The 21,616-nt window shown below is 48.2% G+C and overlaps 2 protein-coding genes across 4 annotated transcripts in view; both read right to left on the bottom strand.

Moving 5' to 3' along the window:
* Window positions 1-14,834, bottom strand: part of nphp4 (nephronophthisis 4) — a 45,768-nt gene extending 30,934 nt beyond the window's left edge. For 2 of the 3 annotated variants that reach the window (XM_027007669.2, XM_027007671.2), the window contains exons 1-4: window positions 14,787-14,834; window positions 10,960-11,094; window positions 8,145-8,293; window positions 495-686 (exon numbers count right to left, since the gene is read on the bottom strand). In XM_027007669.2, the coding sequence (XP_026863470.2) occupies window positions 495-686; window positions 8,145-8,293; window positions 10,960-11,052 (434 nt within the window). In that variant the 5' untranslated portion in view covers window positions 11,053-11,094; window positions 14,787-14,834. Of the gene's footprint in view, window positions 1-494; window positions 687-8,144; window positions 8,294-9,946; window positions 10,106-10,959; window positions 11,095-14,786 lie in introns of those variants that run through there. The other variant, XM_035522117.1, reaches the window with a different exon arrangement.
* Window positions 14,558-21,616, bottom strand: part of LOC113590786 (nephrocystin-4-like) — a 17,650-nt gene continuing 10,591 nt past the window's right edge. Inside the window, exons 2-5 of the mRNA XM_035522209.1 lie at window positions 17,782-17,952; window positions 16,663-16,792; window positions 14,787-14,842; window positions 14,558-14,614 (exon numbers count right to left, since the gene is read on the bottom strand). Coding sequence (XP_035378102.1) covers window positions 14,558-14,614; window positions 14,787-14,842; window positions 16,663-16,792; window positions 17,782-17,952 — 414 coding nt within the window. The remainder of the gene's footprint in view (window positions 14,615-14,786; window positions 14,843-16,662; window positions 16,793-17,781; window positions 17,953-21,616) is intronic.

Genomic DNA, 21,616 nt, shown 5'->3' with positions numbered 1-21,616 from the left:
CTCCTGCTGGAAACTGCTGAAGATGTGATAACAGAGGAGGAAGGGAGAGCACTACCCCTCCACTTCATCTAACTTCTTGTTTTTGTAAAATAATTGAATAAATTACACACACACACACATCTTTATCTACATGACAGTTACTCCAGATATATCTATCAAAGTGTGCACTTGTATCCTTTCATCGGTGCCATTACAAGGCCTCCTGTGCTTTACTGGACAAACTGGAGACCAGCACAGCTGTAGTGGCTCTAAACAGATGACTAGTATGTCCTGGCTAAATGCTTAGGGTAACATGTAGCCTATTACCAAACACATCATGTAATATGTATGTAATTATAATGTTATTCAGCTGTTGGACTTGAACATGAAGTATGTCATTACATAATTCAGCTTCTGGAGTTACAGAGCAGGTTACAAAGAGCTCTCGGAACCCATCGTCGACCTTTAACACATCCTGACCCACGAGTGCACGCACTCCCACACACACACCACACCTGGTGAAAGCGAGGAACTGCAGGATGAGAGTGTTAGCCTGGAGCGGGTCTGCCTCTTCCCTCTGGGGGTCGAAGTTCACTGCCTCAGAGGGGTCGAGCACCTCAGCAACCTGGTTAAGCCCGTCGCGGATTTCCGGGAAGCGGGAGGAGAAAAGATGAGCCAGGGAGCGGCGAGAGCTCTTCCTACTGGAGCTTGGGAGGGGGAGAGAGAGAGATATATAGAGAGAAAGGAGATCAGTGTCTCTCCGCAACAGACCCAATAATAGCTACTTGAGTGAAAACAAGCCCATGAGAGTGTGTGAGGAAAAATAGCCCAAAGGCCTGAAAACTCCTTCATTCATGCAGTCAGACGTTGAGCTATTCAACCCTTCAGAGCCCTCCTAAATGCTGCAGCCCTGATGTCCAGTGAGCGGCACCAACTGGACACGTGCGTCACCAAACGGCCCATACTGGGCAGGAGGAGAGCATTTCAGGTGCTTCCAGCAGATCAGATAAACACAGCACATGGAGAGATGTCATCGGTCAACTCAGTCCCTGGCATTCACAGAACAAAATGTCCTCACTTCACTTAATTACAATGGGAAATTGCATCATGGCCAGAACTCAAGATAGAGCTCCCTCAAACCCCAGAGCCGCAGGCAGGACTACGGCGTGCTAATGAGGAGGTTCGCCAGCAACTGGCTCCGGAACAAACTGCAGCACGTGATGCTGCAACCCTCCGGTTTTCCCTGATGGTGGCGGCACCGAGGAGAACAGCTGCATTACTCTGCATTGGCCAAGGCCACAGTTAGCTTCAAATCCCACCTCTGCACTCACTACCTCCTCCAACTGCTGCAGCATCTGACCAAACACTCCATCACCTTTTAGAAGGCATTAGTGAATCATTCTGATAAACCCCATAGACCATCTGAGAATTATAGTAATAAATTCATATATGGCTCTTAAAATATATTCCACTTATGGGACTTTAGACGCCCCACTGTCCACTAGAGAGATTTAAAGATATAAGAGTGGACATTAGTCAATTAATTTTCCAATGAAGTATTTAGCCATAAAACCTTAAATCTGCGGTTCATGGTTGAGGTTCATGGGATTCTTGGCCCATTTCTTTGTCATGCTTTTGGGAAATGACTTGTTTATCTCCTTCAGTAAAAATCACGTGTTCCCACACAAACCAGATAACAATTTTAAACTGGTTCCATTTTAGCAGGAACAAAACAGTGACGGTAGGGTTGGGAGAGAGAAAAGAGCAGATCTACAGATGTGGAGGCAAAGCAACATGGCTGCACTGATATTGTGCTATAAGCTCTATACGAGATTTATAGTGGTGATTTTAAATTTTTTGCAGAAGTGGGTCGTGTTTGCAAGCACGGTCTGAATACAGATGAACGTGTCTGGGGTCTATGCAGCATCACAGCGAAGAATCCGCTCAGGATCTGGTGTTAACCTAAGCATGGCAAGGGTAGCTCAAAACACACACACACACACACACACACACACAAACACAAACACAACCACAACCACAAAAACATGCCATGGACTACTTGCACACTGCTATACATCACAGCACTGTTAATGACAGCGTCATTAATGTCACTTAAATACTTTAATTAAGAATGATTCTAGTTGAATTTCTTACACGTTTTTTGATCATATCCTTGTGAATGGCTAAAGCAAACATAGGCAGGACACACTTCCACAGGCCAGCGCCTTGCTAAGGCCTATGCAGGCCTATGCAGGCCTATACGTTCACGTCCATGACCACCACATCCGATTGAGCAGATTAGTTTGAGGCCGTGAATATGTACGTGTCAACATTAGAACAAGCAGACTGGATAAACAGCAGCAGTTCCCTGCTCTCATTTAATCATATGTAATTAAAGGGCCAAAGTCATTATGACAAGTTTTCCATCAGTATTTTTAATTGGTTTAACACTAAGGGGGAAATAAATACAACCTATGGATCATGGTCATTTTCTGCCAAATTAAGCATCTATAATCACTGCATATTAGTTTAGTGTTTGTCCAAGCCTTGTTTTGAATACAGTACATAACTCTGTGTGTGTGTGTCTGTCTGTGAGGAAAAAGAGAGAGAGAGAGAGAGAGGGAGATGGACAGAACAAAGGTGAAGTCCATGTATGATTGATTATTTTAGGAAAGTGTACCTTTTACCTATATCATAGTCAGTTACGCTCATGCATATTGACCGAACCAAAATGACACTACAGATGACATAAAAAGGCTTTTTTGACCTTTAATAACTGACCTTTAAAAAGTGATGTGAAAGCCCCAGTGAGCCACGCCATGACGCCCGTGAGATCATTACAACAGCAGCTCCTTCTGTTAACAGCAACATCTTAATTGAGCCCAGTGAGCCTCATATAGACTCTGCATGTAGTGAACATTGGGTCTACAGAAGCCCACCAGGTCAAAATCGGGCCCTCAGGAGCCTCCAGCCAAGACACGCTTGCCTGGTGGTTCAGGTGTGTTAGGACATGCAACACAACCCAAAAAGGGCCTAATTGCCCAGAATGAAAACATCTAGATCATAAGATGTCTGAGTGTCCATGGTTAAAGAGTTAAATAGAGCTGAGATGCCAAACATTTATTTATTTTATTAAATGTTTATTTGACAGTAAAAAAAGAATATTTGGAGATGGAATGAAAGTTAAAGGAATGGAACTGTTTTATAAGAAAGATTTAATTAGCTATGTGTAATACCTAGCTAGAACCTGCAGCCACTGTAGCAAACAACTGCTGAGGGTACCAGCTGTGTTCCTTCTTTAGCCAATGTTTGGCACAAGAAACAAGGAAAATAAGCTCAGAGCAGAAATGATAATAGGACATACGACCTTTGAATGATTTAGGTTCTCCTGGTTTTAGGTCTCTCATGAGCTATATACAGCCATTTTCATCAGGCCAGAAGCCAAAAAGCAATGATGCCGCAAATAAGCAAAGTATTGTGGGACAGTAACATGACATAAATGAGGAATTCTTTCTCTCTCTCTCTTTCTCTCTCTCTCTCGAGCATCAGCCGTAACATTAAAACTAACTGCCTAATTATTGAGTGGGTCTTCTTCGTGTCACCAAAAATGCTCTGTGCTCGAGGCATGACTCCACATGACCCCTGAAGGTGTCCTGTGGTATGTGCCACCAAAACATTAGCAGCGGATCCTTTAGGTCCTGTAAGTTGAGAGGTGGGGCCTCCATGGATGCGAGTTGTTTCTCCAGCACCTCCCATGGACTGGACTGAGATCTGAGGGATTTGGAGGCCGTGTCAGCATCTTGAGCTCTTTGTCATGTTCTTCAGACCATTCCTGAACAGATTCTGCAGTGTGACATGCTGAGAGAGGACACTAGAGAGAGCCATTAGGGAATACCGTTGCCAAGAACTCGTGTACTTAGTCTGCAATAATGAATGGCAGCACCCTAGGTTTCACAGCAGATCAGTGCCCAGAGCATCAAACTGCTTCTGCCAGCTTGCCTTCTTCCCATAGTGCTTTTACAGCAATTTGTGCTACAGTAGCTCTTCTGTGGGATTGGAACAGATGGACTAGCCTTCACTCCCCACACGCATCACTGAAGCTCAGGTGCCATTGACCCTGTTACCAGTTAACCAGATGTCCTTCCTTGGACTTCTTTTGGCAAGTAATAACTACTGCATACTGGAAACACCCCATAAGTCCTGCCGTCCTGTAGATGCTCTGACCCAGCCGTCCAGCCATCGCTATTGGGCCCTCATCAAAGTCACTCAGATCCTTACACTTGCCCATTTCTTCTGCTTCTAACACAACTGACTGTTCACTTGCTGTCTAATATATCCACCCCTTGACAGGTGCCATTGTAACGAGATCATCAATGTTATTCACCTCACCTGTCAGTGGTTTTAATGTTATGACTCAACTGAACAGCGCGCACACACACACACACACACACACACACACACACACACACACGCACACACACACACACACACACACACACACACACGCAGCTCTTCTGCCTACCACCAGAGGAAGCACTTTAATTCTAACCTCTCCTTTCCTTTCTCCACCTGTCCCTCATATACCCCACAATAGTATCCAATATAAACCTGCCCAGCCCTGCGGTTGAACAGAATTATGAGTGCCTTCTTACTGTGCCCATTAATATATGAAGACAGATCTTTAACTTGGTTTGTGCGTTTGGATCTCTGTGTGTGACGTTTCCAGTTCTTTGACCATTGCCCGTTCTCATGGACGTTCACTGGCACCACTGATTATTATTAAACCACACATGAATCCTAACCTTCTCTCTGAGCAGTGTGACACTATGCTAAAATGCTACACTGCCTATACGATCCTGAATGGCTGGCTTATAGAACGTCTGTACTGCACAAACAAAAGTTATCAGATTTGTCCTGGATTACCATGACAGATTGTTACAGCCTGTCAAAACACTTTATTTTCCTATCTGATAGTAAAACATAAATAAATAACCCCTGTAGACCAGTACTTTGTAGAACTACTATTTGCAGAAGCTTTAACTCTGTTGGAATACGTTTCTAGTAACTTTGCTCAGTGTTCGGGAGTGAGTTGCTCCAGGTTGTTCAGACTGACTGAAAGACGCTCGTGGGCCGCAATTTTCAAACATTACCACAGATTCTCAACTGGACCAGGATCAGGACTTTAACTTGTTACCGTAGAATGTTCACCTTTGAGTTGTGCAAACAGCCATATGCTGCACTGGCCTCGGTGGCATGTCCCCAGGCAGGAGGTAGCAGGTTTTCTTGCGGCATATCTCTGTATTTTCCAACATTCATCCACCCTTCACCCATCACAAGATGCCCACAACATACTGCTGTCACCCCCATCCTTCACTGGTGGCATGGCGCTTGTCGAGGAATAAGCAATGTTAGATTTACGCCACACAAAGCGCTATGCATTTTGGGGCAAAAAACACATCATTTTTTTGGCTTACAAATTGACCACAATTTTAGCTACGTCACTCTGTGTTGCTTTCTGGCAAATTCCACATGTGGGGCAGTCTTCTCTAGGGCATGTCTTGGTGGTATGATACAACTTCCATTTCCCCCACAAATGACGCAACAGAGGTCACAGTACTTATTAAACACCAGGATATCCAACCATTTGGACATCTTGTTTGTCGATGTGTTTATCTCTAATTGCCTTAGAATGTTCCTTGGTCTTCATTTTCACAGCTTTCCTTTACAGTCTGTGACCAATGGTAGTTCACTTAATGAGAACTTCTATGCAGAAAAAGTATAAAGTTTTAGGCAGTAAAAGCTCTTTTCCAGGTGGCTCCCCACAGGCAGAAGCTTGGTGTCCACCCTCTCCATTACCTCCAGTTCCTCGTTCCAGCGTTCATATTCCTTCCTTGGGATTGCCATATTCCATCACTTGGGATTGCCACATCCATTACCGCTAGCGATGTCCTGAACCGATCTGACATGCTGCTAGTGGAGCCCGTACAGGCACATTCTAATGGACCAAATGAATTGTGTCCTCATTAAGGTGATATTTTTCATCTGTGTTAACTTCAAGATTCCGCAGCATGTGGGCTGAATATGAATGAAAACAGCATTTCTCAGACAGTCATTTTTGGCACAGGATATTTTCTTACATAAAACCAATATCATTTTAAATTAATTTAGTTTGAAGGTCAGTCTCTTAAAATAAAATATGACACAGCACCAAAATATCAAAGTATCATTTATAAGCCAGACAAACCTGATGTCTTCTAAGCGTGTTGTAAACTTCTGAAAGAATAATGTATTATGTATAATAAGCAGTATAATGAAAGCAGTGTAGAACAAAATCTGCAATACAGCTGCAATGCCAGTATTTTATTTGGTGGCGACAACAGAGGTGCTTTCAAGATGAGCTATATGATAAAGCACCTAAAAGAAAACAAAAAAAAAAAATAGTGGCGCTCACTCAAGAAAATAGTTAACTACTTCACCCAAGCAAGCCACGGAACATCTTTCCCTCGAGACACTCGCTGACGTGCCGGAGTGTTAGTTTGTCACCACCTAGACTTTTGTTTTAATTTAAAATGTGCACTGTTGCATGTCAGTCACTATCACAACTCTCACAGAGCAGCGCATGTACTTCAGGCAGAGGAATATGCGGGAAATGTGGAAAGACGAGCTTTGAGTTCCCACTATTTTGAGGGACAACACAAACATGATACAGAAACAGCAGTGAATGGTATGGGGAAGCCACGCTCTGACTGCACAGTGGAAACGCTTTAGCTGGTCATGTATGAGGGCCTGCTGTCTGCACAGCATCACAGACGCAGCTGCTAATGTGAGAAAGATAAATGTTTTGCTATAATACTGCTACAATACATAGTGCCATTAAGAGTATTTTTAAGCACATGTGAAAAAACAGCTTTGTGTCATCCATGTAGAGGAGGTAGCTGATGAGAGTTCTGCACGCGAAACCCTACCCAATACCCTTGATGACCTGGCTCAGAGGGTTCAGGCCTATGCAGAACGGCAGTGGAGACAGTGTATCTCCTGGGTATAGACCACACTTTATGGTCACCTTCGCAATTGTCTTCTAGTTGGCTTCTAGTGCTGTACACCAGTATTCCACTGAGTTTATGATTATGGCCCTTAAGATTCTGTTGACATTATACAGGGCTGGGCCTTTGAGTGTTCAGGTATATGCTTTCTTAGAGATGATTCTGGCAACACAAAGGTTGGTCTCTGTGGTCTGGGAGTCCCAGTGGACAGCTCTATCTGTCAGTAGGTGGAGCTTTGAGCCTGTGGTGCACTCCTTCTCTGAGCACACACATACTCCTTCAGCTCGGGGGCTGGTCCACCATGTTGTGTACAGGCAGGTGCTCGGTCTGTAGTCTGGCAGTGTTTGACCCTTGTTGGGGTTCTTCATAACCAGTACTGTCCTGCCTTGTGTTAGCCAGCCTGGATGGGAGCCAGTAGTTAGCCGGTTCATTTGTTCTGCTAGCTGGCCATGCAGAGCTGTTCGTTTCTTTAGCCAGTAGGCATGGATCGTGTCAGGGCCAGGGGCTGGCCAGTTCTTCATGTTTATGACCCGCTCTTAGGCATCTGCTGTTGTAATGCAGACTGGATACTGCTCTGGGAAGACCACTCGCATAGCCATTATTGACTGGACTAGCAGAGCTAAAGAAGGACCTTTGAGTGAAACATTCTGTTTCACTAAAAACCTTGTGTTGTACATTACAATTTTTATTACCACTACAGACAAGCTTTAAGCCAGTCAATAAGGATCAATCACGTGACTATCTTCCCTTCAAATGAACCTTTGCATACACAGTAGTAGTGATGGTACTGAAATCACAGAATCCCATTGAAATTGCAGACTAAAGTGCTACAAAAAATAAAAATATTTCTTTTAAATTTCCTTGTTTCAACACAAGCAAATAACTAAAATAGACTTTATTATTTCCTAGCAATGCTGTTAAATAAATTTCAGATTTTAATTTTTAAATTGAACTTCTAGCAAATTCATCTGTGCCAGTGTGTGTTTATATGTATGCAATACAAGATAAACGCGCAACAGAGTGTGTGTGTGTGTGAAGGCAGGCAGTGGGAAACACACTGCATGCACGCATCTGGGAGAGTGTGTGCGTGCGTGCGTGCATGGATGAACATGCGATTCCTACCCTGCTACATGTGTTCCCAGGGCAATCACAGGGGCATGGACAGGGGTGAAGCTCAGCTCACGCAGATCACACTCTTCCTCATCCTTCATCTCCCCTCTCTCCAATGCACTGACCTCCAGGTGTGCTATGCTGGCTACAGCGGGATGCTCCTGATACACACGCGCACGCACACACACACACACACGATTCACATCAAATATTTAAATCATATTATGTAAGCCAAGCAATAACACCCATATAAAAGCAAAGATTCCAGAGCTATAAAATGCCTTATATTAAGATAACAGAAGTAGTGAGTCTAGTATTTAAGAGAAACTGGAAGCCCACTTTCTACGCACAGTGTAAAGTGTAAGGGGAGCTTTGCCCTGTGCTGAGAGTGAGCAGTTCAGAGGTGCAGACGGAGTCAGTAGAAGTCTGACACCTTGACAGTACATCTCTGACATCTTGTGTTCTACTCGTCCACGAACAACAGCAGGAGCATCCTTCAGTGCATGTGGCTGCGTGCGTGCGTGCGTGCGCTCCGGTTCAGCAGTTAAAACCAATTGCCCATGATGAGTGACAGTGATGCCTACAACTCTTCTTAACCTCTGCTTGAACTTACATGGAGACAATGATGTGGTGATCAACCTGAAACAAACGCCACACTAATTCTACAAAGCTGGAGGAAACATTTCATTAACACTGCAACGAGCTTAACGTTTAACCCACCAACATTTTAACCAAATCGACGATACAATAAACGCATATCAAAATGAACCTTAGGAAGCCTCCAGCCCCTCAAAGCACTGAGATTTTACAAAAATCTCCAACTTCTTCCACACAGCTGCAACATTAGGCAAGCTCGTTCTTGTGTGATTTACCAACGTTGGCCAAATAGCCGTCTAGATCTGTCTCGCTTTGGCAGATACATATTACCACCTGACAGGTATTCTTGACATAATAACAGGGAATTCAACATAATCACACATACTGAGTTCCTGTGCTTATGGATTTCTTTCACGGGAGGACAGCCGGCTTTGCACTGAGACAGACTTCACGAACAAGCTCCTGGCATCTGGAATCTGTAAAGGTTTGGTCCTGCTGCAGACGCGTTGGAAGCAGTAACTCTGTCACTTTTCGAAAAGTGATACCGAAAATTTCTTGCAAAAACAACTGCTTTCATCAGCTTTTAAATTATTACTTGTTAAACATTTGTCAGCATTAAATGTTTAATAATTTTTGAAATTTTAAGAATCGCATAAACTTTAGATGAGACAGCTGCTCAAATACAGCGATGTTGAACAACGGAAGGGGAGAGTGGAGGTGAGAAAGGAAGGGAGAGAGAGAGAGAGAGAGAGAGAGAGAGAGAGAGAGAGAGAGAGAGAGAGAGAGCGAGAGAGAGAGAGAGAGGGAGAGAGAGGGAGAGAGAGAGAGAGACAGAGAGAGAGAGAGAGGGAGAGAGAGAGAGAGACAGAGAGAGAGAGAGAGAGAGAGAGACAGAGAGAGAGAGAGAGAGAGAGAGAGAGAGAGAGAGAGCGAGAGAGAGAGAGAGAGAGAGAGAGAGAGAGAGGGAGAGAGTGTGAGTGAGTGAAACAGAGGGAAAGGGGGAGTTAGAGAGGGAGAGAGAGTGAGAACAAGAGAGTGGGAGAGCGAAAGTTAGAGGGAGGGGGAATGGAGAGAGAGAGAGACAGAGAGGGAGAGAGGGAGGGAGAGAGAGCGAGAGAATAAAATAGAGAGGGAGGTGTGAGAGAGCGAAAGAGAAGGCAGCGATGAAGACAGAGAGCCGGCCGGCAGAGGCCAGCTGTGTCCCGAGCGCCGAGCACCTTCAGCTGCAGAGGCCCAGTGTCACATCCTTCAGTGCACACTGGTCACCAGCAAAGTGGCCACCGGAACCCCACAAACTCCAGCGCGCCGGGGGAATAAAACTCCAGTCAAGCGTTCCGTCTCATCCTGGTCGAATCACCAAGCAGAAACACAGTGACCCCAAATGAAAGCCTACTGAACTGCTCTTGTTTCGCATTTTACTGTCGGCACAGGAACTGGCAGCACGCCAAGTGTCCTGTATTTCCGTCATGTGCACTGCCAGTGCCCACGCAGACCTCAGTGCTCGGTCACTCCTTTATACAGTTCTTCCTTTTGAACACCTTTCTATTCCCCCCAAGGCTGTGAAGTTTCATCCAAGTATCCCAGGCTAATGTCCAGTGCCCCTATTTCAGTCTCTTTGCCACTCTCCTGCTCCTGGCGCGGTGGGCTTGCTCATTAGGAGTCTGTGGCTGCATCCCCGTGCAGATAAAAACGGCTGGAGACGGAGCCGGACGGGCTCTTAACCTGGTGTGCACAGCTGTTTGGACAGCGTGGACCATGTCTGCAGGTCCAGCCAAGGACAGATGTAGATGTGCAAATGAGCCTGTTCCCGAGTGTGCACGCCTGACGGAAGCCAGCCCTGGAGAGGACCTGAGAGAGAGCACCCACACAACTGGCATGTGGGAGGAGACCTGAACTCATAACTCTGTCAAACGGGAGTATGAACGAAAAAAAAAAAAAGAACAAGCCAAGAGAAAATAATAATGTTTTTGGCATACAGCTTGGCAATGTGAGTGTGTGGGACATTGTATACAGGGTGTAGCCAGCGTGTGTGTGTGTGCTAATGGAGATCACTTTAAAAGTGTACAAATGAAGTTTGAGAGTTTTTGAGCTTTTGAACTTCATGTGGGTTTTCGTTTAAAACCCATCTGCATATATATGCGGGTTGTGCGTGCGTCGGGACTTTTTAATGCGCATGTTCCTTTGTGTGCGAGTGTGCGTTAGTGCAAGGGTGTGTGGGTGGAAATCTTACGACATGTGACAGCTGGTGGGCCGATGCCATCGGGGAGGGCGCAAGCAGAGCAGGAAGCTGCTGTTGCCATGGAGACGCCATCGTGTGGCTCATGGTCGGGTAGCGTGAAGTGGCAGCCAGCTGAGAGAGGGAGAGCTGAACGAGAGAGCAAAAGAAAGAGGTAGAAGAGAGGGAGGGATAAACAGAGAGGGATACATGGAGAGGGGGAGACAGAGACAGAAAGAAAGAGAGAGGAGGGAGTGGGGAAAGAGAAACGGAAAACAATGTGAGAAATAGAGGGCGAAAGCAGGAGAGAAAGAGGAGGGGAGGAGAGAGAGAGATAACGAGGGAAAAATTTTTTATACATATTTATTCCACAAACAACAGGTACGAGGAAGTGACATCATGGCAAGCCCCCGCACAGTTGGCAGCAGCTCCGAGCCACATCCAGCCGGCACAAAGAGTGGATGAAATTAGAACCCTGGTTAATGTCACCGTGATATATCCAGCTTTTGGTGCCACGACTCCCTCACTCGCCATTCCACTCGCTCGCTCTCGCTCTCTCTCGGTCTTCCTCTCACACACACTTACACATTCTCCCTCTCTCTCTCACACACACATGCACACACACACGCACGCAGATTTGTAGATTCATATCCCGACCAGCCCTGATCCGAATCCCGCGTTCTCCATCACCCTTCTGTTTCTCACTCCAAGTTCCTGCTAAACAAAAAGGTTTACGAACACCCCCAGCTTCCCCTCCCCCGCCCACGCACCCCCGTTCAGTGCTACTGTCATCAGTTTCAGCATCTTTAATAGGGACATTAATATAATGAATAATGCAGGCGAACACTGAGGCTTTGGGGGAGCCGTTCCATTTCCTGCTGCTCGTTACGGCGCCGGCGGCCCCTCCTCTCAGCCCAGCCGTGACCCGGGTCTCCCGGCCTTGACTTCAGCAAAACCAGGCTTCAACACGGCACAGACAAGTTACTCAGATCCTCAAAGGAGATCCTTTGACTACTTTTTGGTGTTGTTAGTTTTTTTTTTACATAGCCACTGTTACAGTAAAACTACCTGTCTATTGGTTGTACTATATGTATTCCGATACAACATGGCGAGTGATGGTGGGTTGCAACACCAGTGCGGTGAAGTCACTTAGTACCCACTCTCTCTCTCTCTCTCTCTCTCTCTCTCACTCTCGCACTTATGCACAGTGATTTTCCATTATGTAAGAACACGCGGCAGCTGGGCGTTTAGCTGACGGCTTAAACGTGGTTCCCAGGAGTGCAGGTGCTGTACACTCAGAACAGTTCAGCTGGACGTGGCTGTGAGTGGACTGAACAGGGAGTGGCTGTGCTGTCTGGGGTTGCCCTCGGTGCTGCTCTGTGATTGGTTGGGCTCACCACAGGGTTAATGGGCCGATTACTGCTAGCACGGCACGCCCTCAGGCCTAAGTGGCTATGTAGCCAGTGAAAGTCAGTGTTTACCATCAGTGTTTACCATTCGCATTTCACCACACAGTTCTGCTAACACTGGTCATCCCCATGGAGAGAAACCGTGACCATTGCAATGCATGGATTTGGCTCTGGATGAAGTATAGTCATTGGTCATTTGCTTGTTTCTTTTTTGTGGTTTTGTTTGTTTGTTTGTTTGTTTGTTTGAAGCTAGCGATCCCCTCTCAATTTCGCCTCGTCTGTACAGTCTTTCTGAGGTCATGTGTCTGATGAGCAAAGACAAGGGGCAAACGGATGAGCACCCTGCTCAGAGCCGGCTGGCCCGAACCCATACGCGGACAGTGGGAACGCCTCGGGCCAATATGGCACCTCAAAACAACCCGTAAGGCTTCTGCGATAAGTAGAGGCTTCTACACATAAGTCGCGAAAATAAAAAAGAATGACCGTGACAGCTCTGGGACAGAAACAGACAGAGAGAGCGAGAGAGTGAGAGAGAGTCAGCTGACAGTGTAGAGAGGCTGTCAGCACAAAAGCATGAGGTCAGAATAAAAAGTACGGTTGTCAATATTCACATAGCCTGCCTGTGTTTGGAATACATTTACTATTCCAACGGCTTAAAAACAGGAATCAATAACGCAGTGACGGCAGCACCAGAATACCTGCTGGGAAAAAAGAGAGTGAGGGAGTGAAAAAGAGAACGAAAAAGAAAGAAAGAGAAAAGAAAACGGCAGCTTCTTCCCACGGGCTTTAGCTGTGAAAGGACGACGGGTGTGTGCGCCTGAATCAGGCACTGGTGGGTCAAACACGGGCGCAGGGGGTGTGCAGAGCCTCGCTACCTGGGCCGAGCACTCCAAAAACGGTCCAGGCCGTCCTGTCTCACCGCTCTGAAATTCTAATGAGCGAGAGTGAGAGCTTGTTATCGGGAAGCCTTCTTGCTGAGGAGGGGAGGGGTAATCCCCACGCCTCCATTTTGGGATGCAGAGAGCACCCGGTATGTAGACAGCAGAGTGATTAGAAAGAGAGAGAGAGAGGGAGATAAAGAGAGAGAGAGAGAGAGAGGGAGGGTGTGAGAGAGAGAAACAGCAAGCAACATCAGAGTGCTGTGATATGGCCCTCACAGGCCGCCAGATAGACAGAAATGCCTTCCAGCCTGTGAGCCCATGCTTGCAAAGATACACACACACACACACACACACACACACACACACACACACACACACACACACACACACACACACACACACACACACACACACACACACACACACACACTCAGTGGAGTCATCAGAGCTGTCAACTAAGTTACACAACTCTCTAAACGAACTCCTTGCCAGAATCAATGAGGCCCAACATGTGAGGAGGTGACCGGGCCTCTCAGACGATGTGCAGGCTGGCCGCCCTGGCCTGCTCTTAGCTGGAGAGAGTTCGGACTCCACGCTCGCTCTGCTTCAAGCCAACAGCACTGTTCTGTGTCTGCTGCCCTAAACACTCCCACCGATGAATCCAGGAGCTTTGCACGACTCAGATGCATGCAGGAAAAAAGCAACACTACCAGCAGCAACCAACTAAACGATAGGCAGCATGGATCAGACCTCCTACAGACTGGCCCCAGTGCCTCGGCCAGCCAGTCACGCGCCCTGCTTAATGTATACATGCCAATCCTCACAGCCAATCATTTTATTCCTTTTGAATTTAATGTTCACTTTTTCTATTTTTAACACACTTCTCTTCTGGTTTCTCTAAAACGAAAGGAGGAACCATGTCGTTTCTGCGGTATGAGCCATCACACAGGACCCGCGCGGCGGCTGTCGTGAGAGGCAAGCCTGCCTCCCGCGCGCGGCCACCCACCAGCCCGGGCCTCCCACGCTTGCCGCACTAACGACTTAATACCGCTCTTCCAGACCCTCGCAACGCGGCCCAGGCACTTAACACGCACAAAGGGAATCCATCTGGAATCAGCCTCGGAGTAACAGATGGTGCGGCCCGCTAACGTCTTCCCCGTTAGTAGCCAAATGCTCTCCTTCCGCAGGCCCAGAGACGGCATCCCTCCGTCAGTACGGAGCCCGAGTCTCAGGTGAAGAGCAGAGACCGTGTCGCCGGCCCGCCCCGGGATGCCGATATGCGCGGCACGACCCGCCCCAGGGTTGCCACGTCAGGAACAACAGTCAGCAGCGGGCGGCGCGCGAGGCGATGCTCGGGGGCTCCCCAGAGGCCGAGCCAAACTGGAACACGCGTGATGCACCTGGCAACGACTGACATACATACCGATTCAACAAACACCCAAATTAAAAAAGCTTTCTATGCTGGCGTGTAACACTGGCAGGCGTGAAGTCAGTGAAGTGTGTGTGAGTGAGCAGAGGCAGGAGGTGCTGGTGGAGGTAGTGAGGGTCTTACCCCAGGACCATGGGCGCTGGGCAGGGGCGTGTCCTCCAGCTCCCGCTCACTCTCATCTGGAAGTGAAGAGAAGCAAGCAGTCCTGGTGAGTTCACCCTTCCTCCACACAGGGCTTCCTTTGGAATTGATCAACATTTCTGCTGCAAGGTTTTTGTTGCTTTAATGATGCTTTAAAAAATATATATATAAAAAAAAAAAAGAGCTTTGATTTTTTTTGTTTTTTTTTTGTTTTATAGATCTACTGTTGCCTTAAAGAATCACCATGAGTATAGGTACAGTACTTATTCAATACAAAAACTTCAAAGTGTTTTCCACCACATCTTAAGTTTTTATTTTGTTTTACGACACGTTTACTACCATACTGCTTGTGGGCATCTTGTATATTAAAACAGCTAAAACAACAAAGCAAACTTTAAGGGCGAAGGGGGGGGGGGGGGGGGGGGACACTGTCTTCTCCTTCAGTGTGTGAACTGAACCACACCGAAATGGTGACACCTCACGATGCCCCAGAGTTGCTCAGTTCCTCTGACAAATTTAGCAAGGAACATAATTAGGAAGGATATTTTGGGGCTGAACTTCCGCTCGCCAGGTGTGTAAGCAGACATCCGCAAGTTCATGCCCCCCAACATGCAGGGGTGTTGAGTGGAACTACCACCCCGTCATCTCGCTGGGTAATGCGCCATCTGTTTGCCCTGCGCCCACCCAAACTCATCTTCCTTTTGCACGTTCTCTCTGCCTCGTTCTCACTATGCCGGCGCTCTCATTTACACCTCCTCTCTTGCCTCCTTTCGTCTCCCCTCGCCCCTCGCCTTACGCCGTGTGTCCTGCGCCTTGTGCTCTCACCGCGAGGGTTTTTTGGGCGGGACATCACCTCGTTACGCACGAGGTGGCGTGACGCAGGCCCACATCGGTCCTCGCCCCGGGGAAGGGGTGCCTGCCCCTCGCACGGAGGCGCACGCCCCTCGCACATGGTGCCACACGCCTTTCGTTACGGATTGCGTAGTGGCAGAGAGCCCGACCCGTCCCTGCGCGCACTTTGGAGAGCACGCCCATCGCCGAGGGTGCGTTTACTTTGTGAGTTCCAGTGTGTGATTACTGCGTGATTTCCTAGAGCGATACCTCCGAGTTAATAATTACACATTCATTATTAATTACTTGTACTAAACATAGATTCACTGAATGCGTAGGCGCGTGGCGTGGCAGGCTGAGAAGCCTGTTTGGGTTTGAGCCATGATGACAGTCAGTTACAGATGTGAGCAGAAACATCAAAGGCAGACGCGAACATGCTCCTCACCCTCGACCTCCAACGTGACAAGCCCGGCGTTCATATTGAGAAGAAAAGCGGTAGAGAAAATGTCGCGGCTTCGGCGACGCTTGGGAAAAGTGCACGTCTCAGTGTCATCTCAGAATTAAGGACAGCCCTATTAATATCTGTGGCGTTAACTCGGCAAACAATACCACAGCACAAGAAGACCGCGTGTTCCATCACACCGCAGCCGCGGAAGCCTTTTACACTGTCAGAAAGATGGAAAACAACAGTGCAGGGATTTAAAAAGGACCTTAATTACACTGTCACACAGAGGAGAGGAGGACAAAAGAGTAGAGGGGGAGAAAAAGGAGGAATGTTTGCTCACGCTTGCACTCATGTTTGCTTGTAATGTGGTGTTTTGAAGTATACGTGTTTGAGAAGTCTGACTGTTCCTCCGGTCTCCTGGATATGGCTGAAGAGTGAAGCAGCACAAATTCATAACCATTGGGACATTGTTCTACCTTGATCACTTTTAAAAATGGGTCAGTTTAGGATAGATGTGCATTTAATCTGTACACACTGGAGGTACTAGGCGGGGGAAAAAAAACCCTAAAAACTCTGATTCACCTTGAGATGTGGAGTGGAACTTCTTAGACGGCGGCGCGTCCCGAGCGGCTGTTTTCGGCGTCGCGCCGGAGGTGGAACGTTCCACGTCAGAGGCGAGCTTGAACTTGACGACGCTTTTCCCTGCATCAGCCTTGAAGAGGGTGGAGAGCGTAGAACATCCGTTCATTCCAAAACACTCCCCCTCCCACGCAAGTTCAATTCATGGCCTGATGAAATTCTCCTTTGCAGACCAAGACGGGTGAATAGCCGCCCAAACAGTTAGCCGTGCCAGGTTAGCCGAGGTAAAGGAGCTTCGGCTTCCGGCCTCCCGCTGAGCCCATGTGATGAGTCAAAGGATTATCCCAGCATTGGGCTAACCTGGAGGACTTTCTGGGGTGAGGCAGAGTCTCCGCTGCAAGGTCCTGTTTCCTAATGATGCTAATCAACTTTGATGTGACAGTGGCACAATAGGGAGGAGGCTGACGTGGTAACCATGGCACTGGGACTGCAATTCAGGCTCAAGCCAGTTTGAGCAGGTTAGAGCCAGTTGGTTGGTGAAACCACAGTACTCCTGGACTGGTCTGCTTGGACACGCGCACCAGAAGCAGTCCAAGAGGACATTCAATAGAGTAATTATATAATTACACTGCCACCATTATTTTAATTGCAGCTGTGAAGGATGAGTTATAATATGGTGTGTGTGTGTGTGTGTGTGTGTGTGTGTGTGTGTGTCCATGCTGAAAGCACCTTTTTTATCTCTAGTCTCTCAGAATGCGTTACACAGTAATGAATCATTAGTGTGAAGAGACATGTATGGAGTGAATATAAGGAAATGTGCTTCAGTTTGGCATTGGCTCACCAGCAAAGGCTAACACACCCGCGTCTAAACACACAGGGTCGAAACACACCTGTATCCACAAATGTAGCTGCCTTTGATGTCATATTAAAGGATTAAAGCACAGACTGTGAACTGGACGCCTGCTGGTATGTGTGGACACTGCTATGGCAGTGATGTCCTGCTGGTATGTGTGGACACTGCTATGGCAGTGATGCCCTTTAGTTTATTTTCTGCTCTAATAAGCACTGTGTGTGTGTGTGTGTGTGTGTGTGTGTGTGTATGTGTGTGTGCTGCGTCTTTACCTGCTGCGTGTGCACTGTGTAAACCATGACACCAAAGGGGTTGGGAATGGCACCACCTTGGAGGCCAACACACACACTCTGGCTGGGGCCACGCGGCTCAGAGAAAGGACTCCACACCGCCCAGCGCACACACTGCATGAACACTGACCTCTGCACGGTCATGGAGGACATCTAGAGAAAGACAGAGAAACAGTCAGACAGGCCAGTGCTCCTCACACCCGCCCACTCGCTCATCTTAAGAGCCCCACGTGTTGACTGGTCCTGGATCTGCTCATCGTAAATCCTTAAACATAATACCTAAGCCTTGTGTAGAAAGCACCAATCATGGCAATTAGGGTAACAGACAGGTAGAGGAAAAGAGTGTGAAGCAAGGTATGAGAGAGAGACACAGACAAAGCTCCTGGGATTAACAGGCATCTCTGGACACTTGATTCTGCAAGTCTGCTCATTATGCCCCGACTAAATAGCTGCAGTGTAGAATGAGCAGGGAGTGGGAGGAGTCTGCACTAAAGACACAGAGGCCAAGCTGGAGAGAGAAGGCAGGAGAGAGCGTGGGTAACATGAACGCCAATACGGAAAGAACGCATGGGAAAGAAAAGCAGGGTAAGGAGAGGGAGACGGTGCCGGAAACTGAGAGAGAGGCAGAGGGAGGAGGAGAAAGATGGGGGAGGGAGGTGAGAGAGAGAGGAGGATAGAGGTGAGGTGCCTCATGGTTCAGCTTCCATCCCCTGGGATAAAGCATTATGGCCATTCATTAATAAGCTGGCCAGGCTCAGGTCAAGGTAATTAATCATGAGAGAAAACGCAGAAGGGAGAGTAGCAGCCATGCGGCCCCCGCCCTCCTCCCCTCCTGCTCCTTTCTGTTGTCTTCTCCACGCTCTTCCTTCCTCAAGCTTTCTCCTCCCTCCCCGTCACTATCAGGACAGCCAGCAGACACGCAGACGAGCCTCACAGTGTGGCCCAGGTGGCCGCCGATATACTTGACATGTGATACTCGGCACATCAGCAAAGCGGCCTAATGTAAGAGATCCATCTCCGGCGCACCGATACGCCGCATGGGGGGGGTGGGTGCTCGTGTAACCAGGCTGCGACTGCCACGTCGTGTTTCTAACCCACACGCTCAGCTTCCAAGCTCACGTCCATTCGCAGGGTGCGCAGGGGGAAGAAGAGACGTTAAGGCATGCTGGGGCAGGGAGACGTGGTCTCCTAGCTCCCTCATATTATGGGGCTCAGTGATCTAATGCAAGCATTTAAAGAGACTGCTCAGGCTGTTGAACACCCCTCACACCCAGACCCACACACACACACGCAGTCCCACACGCAGACACGCACGTGGCCCCACACACGCAGACCCACACACACGCAGCCGCACACACGCAGCCCCACATAGACCATCAACTACGAAAACAATATGACGAATTTTCTCATTTTAATCTTGAAAATGGAGACCCCTACTATCAAAACCTTCAAACCCAACTTGCTTTCAGCATGATTACAGGCCCGTCATTTAAGCCAGCTGAGCGCGACCTGTGTGCGTTGCTGGTTTGCTATGACAGCTCTGACGTTATTTACACCCCGAGTCATTCTCCAGTCTCCCCCACCCAGCATCCCCTCTCAGCGGAGACGACACGCTTTTCTTTCTGGAGCGCTTCCCAAGCTAACAAAGACAATCAATATGGCATCCTCTCCGGAGAGGCCTCGGAATGGAAGATGCGCTTAACAAGCGCAAATACGAGCGATTTTCCAGCTTTTTCCCCGGGTCAGGGCTCAGATGGTACAAGGTGGGGACACGGGTGCTAACTGCTCAGAGGCTTGGGATGGCTCGCGTGAATATCGCGCCGAAGACGAAATGGCAGGTGCGTGTGGCGCTGCAGCGGGGAGCATCCACATGGCGTGCGGCGCTACGGCCGAGAGTGCACAGAGCAACACCTCACATGTGATGGTGGCCCTAAGCATCCAATTCCCACCTAGAAGGCCATCAAGAGTTGCCAGTCCTTCAGGAAGAGCCCTGAGCTGAAAGCCCTCGTCGCTGGTGCCCAGGGCAGCAAACAGACGTGATGCACCGCAAAAGCATTCTGGGTAAGCTAGGCAACAGAAACATTCGGTGGGAGCCCAGATAAGAACACGGTGTCAGATTTGGCCATTCTTTGACTGCCCTGCCAAACACAACAAACACCAGCAATCATAAGCTGTGAGCTTAAAGCTGAATATCAAACCTCTGTGAGTCGGCAGGGGCAGACTCGGAGCACAGACGCAGAGATAAAGGTTGAGAGTGCTGCACGAGTGAATTCCATGGCCGGGAGGAATGCTGATGGAACAGTTTAGCCTAATGCAGATCTGAGCAGTGGATGTGGCTTTGGCCTGCGTTGGGGGAGGTGCCGGGGACCGGGGCTGGGCGAGGAGCCAGGCGGAGTGAAGAGCTGTCAGCAGGCCAGAAGGACAGAGCGCTGTGAAGCGCTACGCAACGCCACGCTATGCTACGCTGGGGCTGCCAGAGGGGCTGATGGGTACGGAGAGATGCAGCAGAATATTAATGAGCCACACATTCACTGGAGCAGAAAGTCTTGAACCAGCCCCTGAGTTTAACAACACACTTGGAAGACTTGGGGAAGAGTTATCCATCTTAGAGAGAGCTCAGGGGATTCAAGAAAAGCCAGGACATCATTCACAGTGAGACAACAGGATTGCAAGGTGTCCAAGGTCCGTCCGTCCCCAGGGCCAAGCAACCCTGGGTATCTAGTAAGGTGCTTACATTGCTTACTTACTTACACAGTCACTTACTCAGCTAATATGTCTGTAGACTGTCTAATCACTTTATTAGGTGCACCTACTGTACAGCTGTTCCCACAGGCTACCAGTCCTATGTTGGACACTTTTATGATCTGACTGAGGACGAATAGGAAATAGCAGAGATAAAATGACCCAGAGGACACAAAGGAAATACGAGTTTTATATGTTCTTGCATGTAAAGTAGTTACATGTGCATTTATAGTATAAATTAATTAAAAGTATCCAGCTAACACCTGTTCTCTGGTCAAAAGCAGGTCACTTATGAAAGAGACCAGTAAAGGAGAAAACAACATATCCAGGCTAAAGGACTTCAGTACGGTCACTAGAGCACCACAGTGGTGCCAGCAGTGATGGATCACAATATAAACAGCACAGCTATAGTCAAGGCATACCTAATACAGTGATCACATACATTTATATATTATAGGGGAGAGTAATAGGTACACAACTTCCCACAACCTTCAGACACTGATGTCCAAACACTTCAGAACAACATACATCCTCATCTGATAGCTCGATCCAACGGTCCAAAGGTTTGGGCAGGAATGCTCCCCCTGGTGGCTGTGCTGAGGCATTGCACATTACACTGGGTTAAGGTAGAGGTACAATCGACCCTGGCAGAGAAGGGCACCGCAGCGTTAATGACGTGGACCCCACGCAAAGGGCACGCCAACCAAGGCTCGCACGACTTGCACGCGATTGTATCTGCGCTCCCCACGCCACCACGCCTTCCCACGCCCCTTTGTTTTCGGATTACCTGTGTGCCATCTGGCCGGTGCGAGGGGAGTGCTTCTCAAAGAGGGCATCAAAGAAAACTCCAAACGGGCCAGAGATGAGAAGCACCCTAGCGCACGACAAACCAGCGTTTCACATCAAAGAGGCGCCTGCGCACGGGCTGCGGACACGTGGGCGCGACGTGTGAAAAACAAAAACAATACTCTGCGCTTAGAGCGCACATGAGCAAGGAGTGTGGAGGGAGGAAAGCAGCGTGGAGGGGAGAACGATAGCGCAGCTTTAAACGCAGGCCAAATAACGAGAGCGAGCG

This window comes from Electrophorus electricus, chromosome 23, assembly GCF_013358815.1.
Source record: "Electrophorus electricus isolate fEleEle1 chromosome 23, fEleEle1.pri, whole genome shotgun sequence".
In the NCBI taxonomy this organism is placed as follows: Eukaryota; Metazoa; Chordata; class Actinopteri; order Gymnotiformes; family Gymnotidae; genus Electrophorus; species Electrophorus electricus.
The sequence above is the reverse complement of the archived record's forward strand: the minus strand, read 5'-3'. Positions and strand labels throughout refer to the sequence as shown.